Below are 14,975 nucleotides of genomic sequence, written 5' to 3' on the forward strand. Positions count from 1 at the left end.
GGGTCTTTAGTACACTAATTTGTAATACTTGGTTGCAGATGAGCAACATAAAATAAAGGTAATCCTCAGGAGACTGGAATGATAAAACTCTCTGCTTATTGCATCAGAGACAAAAATTATAATTCAATGTAAACATCACTAATTAATCAACCTGATTGCTCTAGAACTGATTCGAACTATGGGCCTGATTCAGACCCACTCACGAGCACACAGCGCTCGCAAGCGGGTCGATGTTCCCCGACTGCGCATGCGCCGCCTCCGGCGTGCACATGCCCGAGCCCCAGCGAGTGACGGCAGCTCCGTCGCTCACTACAAGACGGGGCGGCTGTCGATGTTGATTGACAGCTCGCCCCGTTTTGTAGACGGGGAGGGGGGGTGGATGCATAAACGTAGGCGTTCCCTTAGGAACGCCTGCCGTTTGTGGGCGGCCCTACTGACATCACTCGTGATGTCAGTAGTGGACTTCCAGCTCTATTTGAGCAAGAAGTCCACTCGTCCTTGCGGGAGCCGAGACCCTCCCGCAGGGTCTCGACGCAAGCACGATGGTCGCGTTAATCGCGACCATCGCCAGGCCGCTTGCACTAGCTGTGGGTGGTCACCCACAGCTTTGCGAGCGGCCTGGAGGCCGAAACAAAAACAGAAAAAAAACACCCTGATTCAGAGCAAGCGCTCTCAACCAGCGAGCGCCTCGGAATCAGGCCCTATGGATTGACAACAAAAACATCTGCCATCTAAGACACAGTAATAAATGAACATTTTAGGATTTGATTTCTTACACATTCACAAATACAAATATTATAATCATTGGCTTGTTACAAAAGGAAATGATTAGTATATTTATAATAATTTACACTACATTTATGATAAACCTTAAGGAAAGTATGTGCAATTTGCTTGTTGGTTGCCTTGCTGTTTGTTCTGTATGACTGACTTACCTGGGCAGGTGAGAGATCAGAGGCTTGTATCTCTGGGAGTAGATTAGTAACATAACTAACTGAAAGTGACTGAAAGAACATAACTCCCATTTCCGGAAAAAGGCTTCTCCAACTGACGAGCTCGGTAAAGGACAGTGTATGTAAATTAGCTCTTTTCAACAGATCCACTAATGAGTAAGCCAGCTGAAATATAAGCACATGAATAAACTAATCACACACAATATGAAACCAATGTGATAACAGTGTGATAGTGCCAAAATGTAAGACCTTTTGTATTAAACATAACTCACTTCACTAATATTTTTTCAAAAGGAATTGTTGTAAGTTTAAATTCAATGACTAAAACAATTATGCAGCAGAACATGAGGCCTGATTCAGACCCGCACGTCATCCCCAATTGGTTGCAAATGACCGAAGATTTGGGGACTGCGCATGCACGGGGGCCTTTGGGACATATTTATCACAATCCTCATTTCAGATGCGGATGGGATGTGATAACATCGCCCAAAGTCGCAATGCGATATTTGAATATATCGCAAGGATTTATCAAATATCGCATGCAGGTTCAGAGCTTGCGAGAAAGCTCCGCCCCAGCAAATAATGCTGTGTCTTTGGACTCAGCACTCAGATCTGCCAGCAGGAGGCGTCTTTTTTCTTCAGATGCCTCCTTCGTCATTACCATATTTCCGCATCGCTGTTGCATCCCTGGATCACCCAGGTGATCCGATGCTGCGTCTTAGGATGCAACACTAAGATCAGAAATGCTGGCAGTGGCCGTCTTTTGCCTTTAGGTGCCTCTTGCAGCATTAGCATTTTTCTGCCTCGCTACTGCATCCAGAGACACAGCAGCGATGCTAATAGCGTCCATCTCTGAATCAGGTCCATAAAATAGATTCCCTGAGTTACAGAGGATACAGTCTTACTCATAAACGTGTGTAACTTCAGTTCCCCCATGGCTCCCACTGTATTCTTAATACCCGGAGGTTATTGTAGTCATGTTATTGTAATACCATTTAATCTGCCAACACAGATAATGTATATAGCATATACTAATCCAGAAGAATAGATAACTAGTCACATTCCACACGAAATATTGTAGTAACCATGGGTATTGTCTGTAAAATGCAATCGACAAGTAACACTGTTCAATAAGTAACAAATATCAGAGTTCTGTAGTTGACACTTACTCGTCCACGATGGGATATGGTCCTCTGTGCAATACATTCAAGCAGCTTCTTCTCCAACTGTCCTAGTGGATAGTGGAGGGGCTGAAGGTGTTGCAGGTCCTCATATGTCAGGTAACAAATGAGACTGCCAAGCCTTCAAGAGTCAAGCATAATAATATAAATAAAGGAAAAAGACCACATTAGATTACAGACATAGGCCTTATGCATATTTGAAACTGTTGATGTCATGCTTTAATGTATCAAGCAGGTGTACAACAAAAGCAGTTGCCTACTTCTGCTCTAGAACTCTGAAATCCTGGATTTGTAGGATGGACAGATCTACAGACATGGGAAGCGCCTAAAAGTTTGGAACCTATACATGAATACAGGTAAGCCTTCCAGGTCCATCAATATCCTAACTAGACTTCAAAACTAATCTTATTTAGCACTCTCCTCAGATCTCACTATTTCTGTCTCCAATGTCGACAGAGACGTTCTAGCAATAACAGCATATATGAAAAATTTAACTGAATGGACCCGGTTTTCTTTTAACGTTGCTAAATGCATAACTGTAATGCCATGTACTATATATCAGTCATACTGTATCTTGGCTACTCAATGAACATGGGTTGTTGGATAAGAACTATTAGACGAGTGAAGGATTCTAGATTCTCTGGAAAAAAATCAGCTTCTCTATAGAATACTTTGGATACTGTGAATATAAATTAAATTTCAAGGAAAAATTTAAAACTTCACATGAGTAATTTCAGTACACTCACCACCAGCACTTAGAATACATATTTCAGGATCATTGGCCCTGCTGGCCAAAAATGTTGTTGATCATGGAAAATAGGATGCTAATATTAGGCAACATAAAGCTTGAATTTCCTATATAATGAATTTATGGCCTTATAAATCCCACACAGGGGTGGTTTAAGAGAGGAGGTGTCCCCTACTCTTGTTGGCGCAGTTGCAGAGTAGATCCTATTGCGCATGCGCAGATCTCCGGGCACATGGCGCCAGGGCCATGTTCCCGGTGATTTCTCTACTGTGCAGGAGCAGATCTACAGAAAAGTGCTGGCTGCGCCATTTTCCCTGTGATTTATGTGGTGCTGATGCCAGAGAGATATGTATGATGAGTGCAGAGTGGTTTCCCCTGGACACAGAGGCAGTGTGCAACACACACCATGCACCTCTTATGGGTACGCCTACGATCCCACAGCAGAAAGAGATGGACAAAACACATATTGCGCAGCACAGACGGTGGAATGGTTAGCATTACTGCCTCACAGCACTGAGGTCGTGGGTTTGATTCCCACTATGGCTCCAACTGTGTGGAGTTTGTATATTCTCCCTATGCTTGTGTGGGTTTGTTCCGGTTTCCTCTCACACTCCAAAAATATACTGATAGGTTAACTGGCATCCAGCAAAAATTAACCCTAGTGTGTATGTGTGTGAGCATGTGATAGGGAATATAGACTGTAAACTACACTGGGACAGGGACTTATGTGAATGGCCAAATATTCTCTGTAAAGTGCTGCGGAATATGTGTGCGCTATATAAATTTATATTTATGGACCCAGATTTCTAAATGACTGACAAATTTATACACATTGAAATGATTGTAAATAATTTGGTCAATTACATTGTGTACCTCAGTACTTTATCTGCATTGTATACCTCAGTACTTTATCTACCTCAGTACTTTATCTGCATTGTATACCTCAGTACTTTATCTACCTCAGTACTTTATCTGCATTGTATACCTCAGTACTTTATCTATTTCAGTACTTTCTCTGCATTGTAAACCTCAGAACTTTATCTACCTCAGTACTTTATCTGCATTGTATACCTCAGTACTTTATCTGCATTGTATACCTCAGTACTTTATCTACCTCAGTACTTTATCTGCATTGTATACCTCAGTACTTTATCTACCTCAGTACTTTATCTGCATTGTATACCTCAGTACTTTATCTGCATTGTATACCTCAGTACTTTATCTACCTCAGTACTTTATCTGCATTGTATACCTCAGTACTTTATCTGCATTGTATACCTCAGTACTTTATCTCCATTGTATACCTCAGTACTTTATCTGCATTGTATACCTCAGTACTTTATCTGTATTGTATACCTAAGTACTTTATCTGCATTGTATACCTCAGTACTTTATCTCCATCTATACTTCTATTCATAAGGCTCTGTGCCACATAGCGGCCCTGTATCATTCCAAGGTTCACATCTTTCCAGCCATCTGCCAGCAACTTAATCTGATAGGGACAAACAAGTGATTAGCATGACTGTCAGTACCTAAGCAGAGTCTTTTATTCTGCACTATGAGTAGTACAGTTCCCAAACACTATAATCTTCAGGGTTACATTACCCAAATGTGCTGTGATGATTTCTATCACATTATAATTGTGGCCAGCTGAAATTGTCAATGACAAATGATGACTTGCCTACTCATTTGTGCTCATTTATATCAGAGCCGTAACTAGACTTTTTGGTGCCCTGTGCCAGAAAGAGCATTGGCGCCCCCCTCATTTTTTAAAGGGACATAATGCACCCACAAAAGGGCCATGGCTTCATGGGGAAGGGCCAGGGAAGAGATAGGACAGGCCAGGAGATGCTGGGGATGAAATAAGAGGAAGCTACAAGCAAGAATGATAATAAACAGAAATTTGACAGGCCCAAACAGCACCCCCTGACCTGTGGTGCCCTGTGCGATGGCACCGGCCGCACTACCCTAGCTACGGCCCTGATTTATATGGTACTAAATGTAAAGTCTCTGTAACTCAGCCAATATATAGGCTGTCTGCAACGGTTGTGTTCAACTTACAATTCTATGTATAAGAAGGGGGGAAAAGAGATTATTCTGCACAGGATGAGATTATGTACAGTTAGTATATATAGCCAACCATAATCAGACTAATTAGTTATAGCATATGTCATACAGATATCTGTTGGCGGTGCTCCCTCGAGTTGAATGCTGCATACTGTATACTATACTGTCTACTATATATATAGTATACAGTATACCTAGGGAAGACGTCTGACAGCAGACACTGGCTGCATCTTATTGGTGATATCTACACTATCCCTTATAAATATTTACATATGTGAACCGGCACCAATTAAGGTTAAACTGTATAAGACTCACTCACCTATATCTGCCTGTTTATACACATGACAATAGGGTTATTTACTCCTGAAGCATTCACCAATTACTGATTATAATTTAGTGACTTTCTCTGGGCCGTTTAGAAGTACATGCCCTGTAATATGACTATCAACGGATTCTATGTATTAAATGTCTTTTATTAGTACAAAAGCTTTATGCGACACATAAAACATATTGTTTGTTTTGTTTAACATATTGCTGACGTTTATTTAATAGCTTGCATTTGTGTGAGGACAGCCGCTGTGCTGTATAAAAACGGCTTGTATTTATACATTGCATATTGTGTCAGCTGCCAAGCTGCCTCAAAATACCTCATTCTCTTACAGTTGTATTTCATTAAAAGAATAATTATTTGGCACCCATGATAATGTTTTTGATATACTGCTTTTGTACAAATCGCTGAGTATATGCAGCTGATACCAGAACAGGTAATTGTCCGATTATAGGTTACGATTATTTTAGATATTTGAGACCATCTTTTGACTTTTTCCGAATATTTTCACTCTATGGCCCGTATTGCTGGCGAAAAGACCCGGACTTTTCGCATGGTGTACTTTCCGCCGTCATCGCTAGGTTTGCCTCCGGAAAAGTATGCTGCTCGTCACCGCGATTCGCCCTATTCAATTCCAAAGGAAAAGAAAACGTGTCCTGGTGAAACTCAAATCGGCAAAAAGTCCTGTCAGATTTGGGGAAATCAGCCTGACACCCCCCAAAAGATGCACTGACATGGGGGATCACTATGGATAGCCTCGAATAGCCCTGCTGAAGGTATTTAGAGTGCTTAAATGCTCTCAGTTGGTGCTATATAGCGTCTTTGCACAAGTGGTGAAGAATAGCATTTAGCAGGGTTTATTTTGGCACAAATACGTAGTCCCAGCAAATTTGGGGTACATGAAAATGGGTGCAAGCATGGTTAAAAATCGTAAAAGTGCGTTTTTAAAAAACTCACCTTCAGCAAGCACCTGCAATAAAAAAAAAACAGCTTGGGCATACTTGGGGGACCCCGTGGAGTTGATTTCGCTAGTTTTTAAGTTTTTCCCCCAACTTTGGTTTTTTTTTCACCCCCAAAACTAAAGTACTTTTTTTGGGTGTTCTAAAGTATTTATTTTTACTTTTTTTGACGTAGTTTACCTTTGGGGGACTGTCCCAAGGCTGCAGGGGTGTTCCCACAACTTTGCACCCCAAACCCCCAATTCTGCACTTTTTTCCGCCTCCTTTCAGAGGTGAATCTTTCCCGCTGGTTACAAGGCGCAGACTTTTCACACTGGCGAAAAGTCTATGGAATTTGTAATGGGGAAAAGTTCTCACCTGGCGAAATGACGTCACCGGCGAGAACTTTTTGCCGAGAAGGTCTTTTCGCCGGCATATTTGCTTTAATTTAAACAATATTTTAAATGTATATGCTTGAACATGGTCACTACTCAATATTAACCACAAATATGTTCAATATTATTTTAATGGCAATTTATTAAAAGTGAAGTATTAATATTGACATCATTTCTTACATATTTCGTAAGTGTACCCTAAAAAGAGTGTATCTATTTGCTTCTATGCAACCCCATATATTTGAATTCTATATGTAGTAAGTGGCAAGTACAATTTGTATGCTACTTACTTCCATAATTAGATTTACAGCATTTTGGTAATGCAATGTTTCCATATATAATTATACACAAAGGTACACACACCTGATCAGAGCTGAGCTGTACAAAGTGACATATTGGCAGGTGAGGAAGCAGCGGTTGAATGGATCTGAGGAAGTGTGGCGGCCATGATGGGATGTCACCAAAAATGTTATCCTGCAGAAGACGTTTTGCAAATGCACGCTTCTGAGTGATCTTCATGTCTGGGCTGTGGATTTGGATTGCATCTAATCTACAACAAATGATTTATATTCAGAATAACATCCATGCATTTAGAGCACATGCACCCTAAGGACCTCATTTACAGGTGGACATATTTTGTGTACACACTTCAGTTATGTGTGGTGAGGTAAATGGCTGGGGAGGTTGGCTAGTATCACAGCCGGATATACAGATACATATATGAACCTGTGGGCATTATACAAAGGTGCAGCAGTATATAGTGCTGGAAATTTGGTGTGTTTTGATCAGGGATGGGTCTCACCTGCCATACAATTTTTATAATTTGTATAGTAAAAACTGTGGAGTATATCGAAGTATGACAGGAAAAGCTCAGCCTCACCTCACCGCACATCACTGACACACATATTTTGTTACAAAATAAATATATATGTGTGTATGCTGAGTTGCACATATCTTGTGAACCATACAACACAAAAACAGCAGTGTTTTTGCCTCAGGCATACCTTATTCCTTAGATATGAAATTTCAAAGTGTTATAAATAATTGAGTACATAGTTATATACACATATATACAGCTTTATAAAACAAATTGCTGCAGCCATTAGTGGAAATAGAAATAACACAAGTTATTCAAAAAGATGGCCACGAGGTGACATGATATGCACAATCGCATAATGCTAATAATAAAGTTCTATCAGCTGAAGGAGGCAAAATGCATGCAGCCAATCAGGGACGACTATAATGTGCTGCTGGTGACAATTTCAATTTACAGTATGCTTGTCCAACTCTTCAGTTGTAAAGGGCTGCGATTATAACATACCCTTAATTTGAGGGTAATTACATCCAAATCAGGTGAACGGTGTAGGAATTACAACAGTTTCTATATGTGCCTCCCACTTTTTAAGGGGCCAAAAGTAATGGGACAATCAACTCAAAAGCTATTTCATGGACAGGTGTGGGCTATTCCCTCATTATTTCATTATCAATTAAGCAGGTAAAAGGTCTGGAGTTGATTCTAGGTGTGACATTTGCATTTGGAATCAGTTGCTGTTGACTCTCAATATGAGATCCAAAGAGCTGTCACTATCAGTGAAGCAAGCCATCATTAGGCTGAATAATCAAAACAAACCCATCAGAGAGATAGCAAAAACATTAGGTGTGGCCAAATCGACTTTTTGGAACATTCTTAAAAAGAAAGAATGCACTGGATAGCTCAGTAACACCAAAAGACTCGGAAGACCACGGAAAACAACTGTGGTGGATGACAGAAGAATAATTTCCCTGGTGAAGAAAAACCCCTTCACAACAGTTGGCAAAATCAAGAACACTCTCCAGGAGGTAGGTGTATATGTGTCAAAGTCAACAATCAAGAGAAGACTTCACAAGAGTGGATACAGAGGGTTCACCACAAGATGTAAATCATTGGTGAGCCACAAAAACAGGAAGACCAGATTAGAGTTTGCCAAACAACATCTAAAAAAGCCATTACAGTTCTGGAACAACATCCTATGGACAGATGAGACAAAGATCAACTTGTGCCAGAGTGATGGGAAGAGAAGAGTATGGAGAAGGAAAGGAACTGCTCATGATCCAAAACATACCACCTCATCAGTGAAGCATGGTTGTGGTAGTGTCTTGGCATGGGCATGTATGGCTGCCAATGGAACTGGTTCCCTTGTATTTATTGATGATGTGACTGCTGACAAAGCAGCAGAATGAATTCTGAAGTGTTTTGTGCAATATTATATGCTCATATTCAGTCAAATGCTTCAGAACTCATTGGACGGCGCTTCACAGTGCAGATGGACAATGATCCGAAGCATACTGCAAAAGCAACCAAAGAGTTTTTTTAAGGCTAAAAAGTGGAATGTTATGCAATGGCCAAGTCAATCCCCTGACCTGAATCCGATTGAGCATGCATTTCACTTGATGAAGACTGAAGGGAAAATGCCCCAAGAACAAGCAGGAACTGAAGACATTTGCAGTAGAGCCTGGCAGAGCATCACCAGGGATGAAACCCAGCGTCTGGTGATTTCTATGCGTTCCAGACTTCAGGCTGTAATTGCTGCAAAGGATTTGCAACAAAGTATTAAAAAGTGAAAGTTAGATTTAGGATTGTTTAGTTTGTCCCATTACTTTTGGCCCCTTAAAAAGTGGGAGGCACATATAGAAACCGTTGTAATTCCTACACCGTTCACCTGATTTGGATGTAATTACCCTCAAATTAAATCTGAAAGTCTGCAGTTAAAGCACATCTTGTTTGTTTCATCTCAAAGCCATTGTGGTGGTGAATAGAGGCCAAATTATGAAAATTCTGTCAATGTCCCAATATTTATGCACCTGACTGTATGCTCAAATCTAGCTAGGAACTCATTTTAGTACACATGCATAGTACAGGAATCCATATATTTATGGCACAAAAAGGTGTGTCCAACTCTAAGTGAAGCCAAAAATAAATACATTTTGCCCACACGTACTTAGATATGAATGCTTATTCAAATGCTTCTTGGTTTTCACTGAATTAATAGCCAATTACTATATAACAACCAGCAAAAGACCCTCTCTGGTGGTGCTTTAAATTATATTTCCCTAAAGTGTATGCTAAGTACAGACCAAAATATTGCAATGCTGCAAACCTAATACAGATGTACAAATTTGATTATAAGTAAAAATAAAAACTTCAATCAAATAGTTAAATGTACATAAATGAATGAGACAGACTTTTTTTTTTGCTGCACTTACACACTCTGATTAGCCAACAGAGAGACTGGGAAGCTGACAATGTCAGATATGGACATAAATTGTATGAACTGGGAAAGATCCACAAATATTTGAGGTGTTAAGAGAGGAAATTTCTGCATGACCATTGAGGTCAGAGTCTCTAATCCTCTTTCATCTGGCCGAGACACCTGCAGAAAGGACATAAGCATTTTGTTAGTAAAATAAGTCATTTCAGCTATTTATTGTATAGATGATGATGTTTTATTAATGCAATTGCAGCAACTCCACATAATACATGCTCTGTTTGCTTCATTACTGAGCAATATCAATATATTGATTTTCTTTTCTCAAAGTATCCAAGTGTACATCCAATACAATATAAATGTTAAAAACACAGTTAGTTATTATAAAGACTGTAATGTCTGCACAGATAATATAAACATTTCAGTCACTAATTTTGCTGAGTAAAAAAAACATACTGTTAGCTGTTGCCTATATACTGGGGATGTAGTTATGAGAACAGCGGCCGCGATGCCGCCGGTCTCAATACCGATATTGAAATCCCGACAAGGGACTTAAGATAGGCATCGAAATAGACGTCTATCTTAATCACGATGCCGAAACGCTGAAGAACGCCAGCCCGAACAAGGTAAGTCCGGGGCGCCCTCAGCGTTAGCCACAAGAGGGAGGGTAAGGTTTAGGGAGCATAGCAGGGTTAGGTTTTGGGGGTGGAGGTTAGGGTTAGGCACCACAGGGGGGCTTAGGGTTAGGCACTAAGGGGGAGGGTTAGGGTTAGGCACTAACGGGGAGGGTTAGGGTGCGGGGTAGGGAGCGTTAGGGTTAGGCTCCAATAAGGGAGGGTTAAGGGGGGAGGGTAAGTATACTTACCCGACCCCTGTCGGGATACCAACCATCGGGATTCCGCAGTTGGTATTCAGACATGAGGCATCCCGACCGCCAGCATTACATACTTATATACCCATTCCTATATTCTGTATGCTACATTACCATGTATTAAATGTGTAGCTGTATTTCCTACTTACCTGAATTTTTGGCCATGATCGATGCATCAGTGAGAGAAATCGTTCCACTGCATCATTTTCCGCAGACATCAGGACTTTCTGGAAACCTTCTCTAGGCATCTGCAGATATTCCTGTCATAAGATATGTGTCATCCATTCAGTTCCACCATGATGAAACCAGAAAAACTCCCCAGACAGACCTTGAAGTTAAGTCTGAAGTTGAACATCGTATCTCAAAATATAACGTGAAGAAAGTAGAAGTTGACAGGTGCTAGAGTACCGAATGTCTTGATTAGATGGTTTGTTTTTTTCTTTTTTTTATACATCTATAGTGTCAGAGCCCCAAACCCATTTGTTAACACAATGGGGAATATTTACTAAAGTGCGGGTTTTTAGAAGTGGAGATGTTGCCCGTAGCAACCAATCAGGTTCTAACTATTATGTTCTATAAGGTGCTAGATAAACATTAAGTAGAATCTGACTGGTTGCTATGGGCAATATCTCCACTTCTAAAAACCTGCACTTTAGTAAATATACCCCAATGGGTCTGATTCAGAGATGGAAGCAAATAAAAAAGCAAAAAAGGGAGCAATTTGCACTTTGGCACAACCATGTTGCACTGCAGGTGGGGCAGAATGAAATTGTGCAGAGATAGTAAATTGGGAATGGGCGCATCCCAGCATCATTTTAAATTTCAATGTAACGACAAATCTGCACGGTATTTATTCACTACATGCAAAAGCAGCCAGTATTTATCCTTTATGCAAAAAGTTTAATGCATTTGTACCCCTTGCATTACAGTACGGTTTATTCCAGGAGCAAATTGGTCCTTTTTTGTTACTTGTACAGTATATATTTGCTCCTAGCTCTGAATCAGGCCCAATATGTCATGCTACTTGTGTTCTTGGCCTATAACAGCCCCTTTTCCCTTAGGTGGGCTCAACGGTTCGCTGTTACCAACAAGACTTCTGTTATTTGTGCTTAATATTCATTTAGAAAACATTCAGACAAGGAGAAGTCAAACAAACCAGGGTGCCCCACTAGGTGTAAAAATGATGGCAGAATGGGTGCACTTGCAATTAGAATGTTATTGAACAGGTAAGACCCTCACAGTATCAAATAATTTGTTCAACTATATAGAATTCTATTGATTAACTGCATGGTACACTGGGCCTGATTCAGTTCCTAAAATGCAGATATTTGCATAGTTTGAGCAATTGTTAGCCATTGGGCGTGCATTAAAGCCGCACGGCGCATCTGCTGTGATGGTTTTGAGATCACGTATGCACAGAGTATTCACTCGCAAAGTGAGTGACAGGTAGTCAGTGTTTGGGGGAGGTAACAGGAGGGCGGTTAGAAAAACGCAGGCGTGTTGGACCGTTTAAACACTGTTTTCTGGGCGTCCATGTAAACGCAGAGGGAAAGCCCTCTGCGTTTCTGGAGACCCGCTATGTCTGCGACACCTTAAGACTTATTTAGAAGGCTGATGGTCACCGGATCGGAGTTCGATGTTTCTGGTTTTGTGTGTGAGTAGTGGATATGAGATGCTTTCAGTGGGCGTCTCTAAGCCCTAGATGGCAAGTGGGTCATTAGCATATTTTCGGAATTGCGTTCCGTGAAAAATCGCAGCTGCGATGGCATTAGCGTAACAGCGAGTGGATCTAAATCAGGCTGCCTGTGGCTCAGACTATAGCATGTGAGGTTGTATTCTGTATCTTTTGGTTGTTGGCACTGAGTTACCAAACCTATTATCTCAACTTCTGTTTTTGTTTTGTGCTTCAGTTAGGTGCCTTACCACACATACTAAAATGTTCACAATACAAAAAGCTAATAGAACTTAATCCAGTAGAGACAGCAACAAAATCTGTCTGTGAACACGTCTAATGCTGGGCATACATTGCCAGATAAAATGGCTATCAGACCGACATACATTTTATCTGGTAGCCTGTCAGCCCGCATACACTGTGAGATGTCTCATAGTGTATTGGCCCTTATATCTGCGCTCCGCCCCCGAGGGAGGAGACATTTCCCTCTTCCTTCCATGGGAAGGCACAGGGGAAATGTCTGTCTGTCGGCCGCAGCTGGACATACACTGCCCGGTCCGGCCGATATTTTAACTTGCAGATATCGCAACAGACGACCAATTGATTTTTAACCCTCAGTCGGCCACACACACTACAATTATCGGGGCGATCAGCGGATATCGGGCGAATCGTCCGGCTTCCAGACTCTCTAATCCTGGCGTGGTACTAATGACATTAACTATACACATTAACTATACACTAGAAGACAGACGCCCGGCATCCCAAACGAAGGAAAGCCGGGCGCCGGGTGCAGACAGCCGCGGGAGTTAGGTTAGGGGCTCCTGGGGGGAACTTAGGGCTAGGCACCCTCCCGGGAGGGTTAGGCTTGTGGAAGGGGGGGTTAGGGTTAGGCAACCCCGGGGGGAGGTTAGGGTTAGGCATGGGAGACTTAGGTTTAGGCTGCGGGGAAGGGGGGGGATAGGTTTAGGCATTTACAGGGGGGTTTAGGGTTAGGCACTTGGGGGGGAGGCTAGGGTTAAGGACCCCTAAGGGAGGGTCAGGGTTAAGGGGGGTTAGGTTAGTTAATAGGAAAATACTGTCGGGATTAGAACCGTCAGTCTTCCAGCGTCGGCATTAGAACCGCCGGGCATGCATCCGGCGGTAAATCATACCGAGCCCTCATGTGTAGGGCATGGTCACTGGAAGCTGAAGAGAAGTGCTAAGTCCTCTATAATGGCTCCATGAAGTTTTCAACTATAGCAGCCACATTTCCCTTAAAGGTGAACACGCTAACTGTTACTTAGATGCCCTCATGTCTTCCACTCCAAGTAGTAGAGGCTTATCACCCATATTGACACATGCAGAGAGTGTAGTAATTAACACTGAAAATAGCAAGTATTATAATGACTGTCCATGCACCAATAACAATAGTATATAGTGCAAAGCTCATGCTAGCTGCAGTTAGACAATGCTAGTAATTTACTCCAAGATCAATTGGTGGGTACTGGCAGCTACACCAGTTGACCACCAGGGTCTGGGCTGGCTACCAACAGGACCGGTGACAGGGGAGTATAAAGGGTACACCTGTCCCAGGCCCTGAAGTTGAGGAGCCCTCAGGTTAATAGGGGGAACAAAACCAAAATCCATATGTGCCGTTGATGTGCAGACTGCGCCAGCCGGCCCAACTAGGTAACAGACAACCCCCGTCTCCCCTCTGTCCCCCCTCGAGGACTCGTCATCTGGTGCTGCGCATGCACCATAGTAGTGAATGGCACCACGGCGGTGTCTATATGCAACGCTGCACCAGTGGCCGGCCCTTCTGCACCCGGCTGCCGACCCTTCTGCACCCGGCTACCGCTGCTACCTAGGAGGAGCATGAAAAGACAAGCCGCACATCAGCACCACTGACTGGGACTGAGCACCCGCTCCCCACCCTTGAGACAGCCACAGGTATTGGCACATACTGGGGAGGGATATATAGGTACAAGGGTGGTGAGGGGAGGGGCGTGCGGGTATGGGGGGGGGGCAGAGAAATTATTGTACTGGGCCCCAACATTTCTGTTGCCAGTCCTGGCTGCAGACAAATTATACCAATAATTAACTCTAATGTAAGGATCTGGTTACAGGCGGTATAATGTTAAACACTGCAGGGTCAGTTCTGGCAGCAAACAAATCGAAGGAGAAAAGCCAAGGGCAGGATTATACAAGGCAGCATTAACAAAATACAGAACCAGGTCAGAAACAACAAGTAGATCACAGGAATTCAGGTCACTACACCGAAGCAGAAACTGATCTCTGTAATTCAGCCCAGCAGCACTATATCAGATATGAGAAGGATGCATGTAGGTTTTCTCAACCAGTGGTTAAGTTGGAAAATAATTCGTCAGCATGTAATGTGCTGACATCCATTGCCAAGTGCCTATTTCCAGTGCAGTGAAGCCCGCTGTTATTTCTAACACTAATGCAGATTGTACAATCTTATATATAAAATTCATTGGTCTGTTTATTTGTTTGTCTGTCTGTCCGGTTATGCATTAGGATACCTGTGCACCGATTGGGATAAAACCAACGCGAGGTGGTCCAGTTGGATCCTGGCCA

The 14,975-nt window shown here is 42.2% G+C and overlaps 1 protein-coding gene across 1 annotated transcript in view; it reads right to left on the reverse strand.

Moving 5' to 3' along the window:
• Positions 1-14,975, reverse strand: part of STRC (stereocilin) — an 86,201-nt gene that overhangs the window by 37,881 nt on the left and 33,345 nt on the right. Inside the window, exons 6-11 of the mRNA XM_088473003.1 lie at positions 10,876-10,986; positions 9,854-10,020; positions 6,974-7,160; positions 4,265-4,374; positions 2,123-2,255; positions 936-1,118 (exon numbers count right to left, since the gene is read on the reverse strand). Of these exons, the coding sequence (XP_088329129.1) occupies positions 936-1,118; positions 2,123-2,255; positions 4,265-4,374; positions 6,974-7,160; positions 9,854-10,020; positions 10,876-10,986 (891 nt within the window). The remainder of the gene's footprint in view (positions 1-935; positions 1,119-2,122; positions 2,256-4,264; positions 4,375-6,973; positions 7,161-9,853; positions 10,021-10,875; positions 10,987-14,975) is intronic.

This window comes from Taudactylus pleione, unplaced genomic scaffold, assembly GCF_031769625.1.
Source record: "Taudactylus pleione unplaced genomic scaffold, aTauple2 ptg000129l, whole genome shotgun sequence".
Taxonomy (NCBI): Eukaryota; Metazoa; Chordata; class Amphibia; order Anura; family Myobatrachidae; genus Taudactylus; species Taudactylus pleione.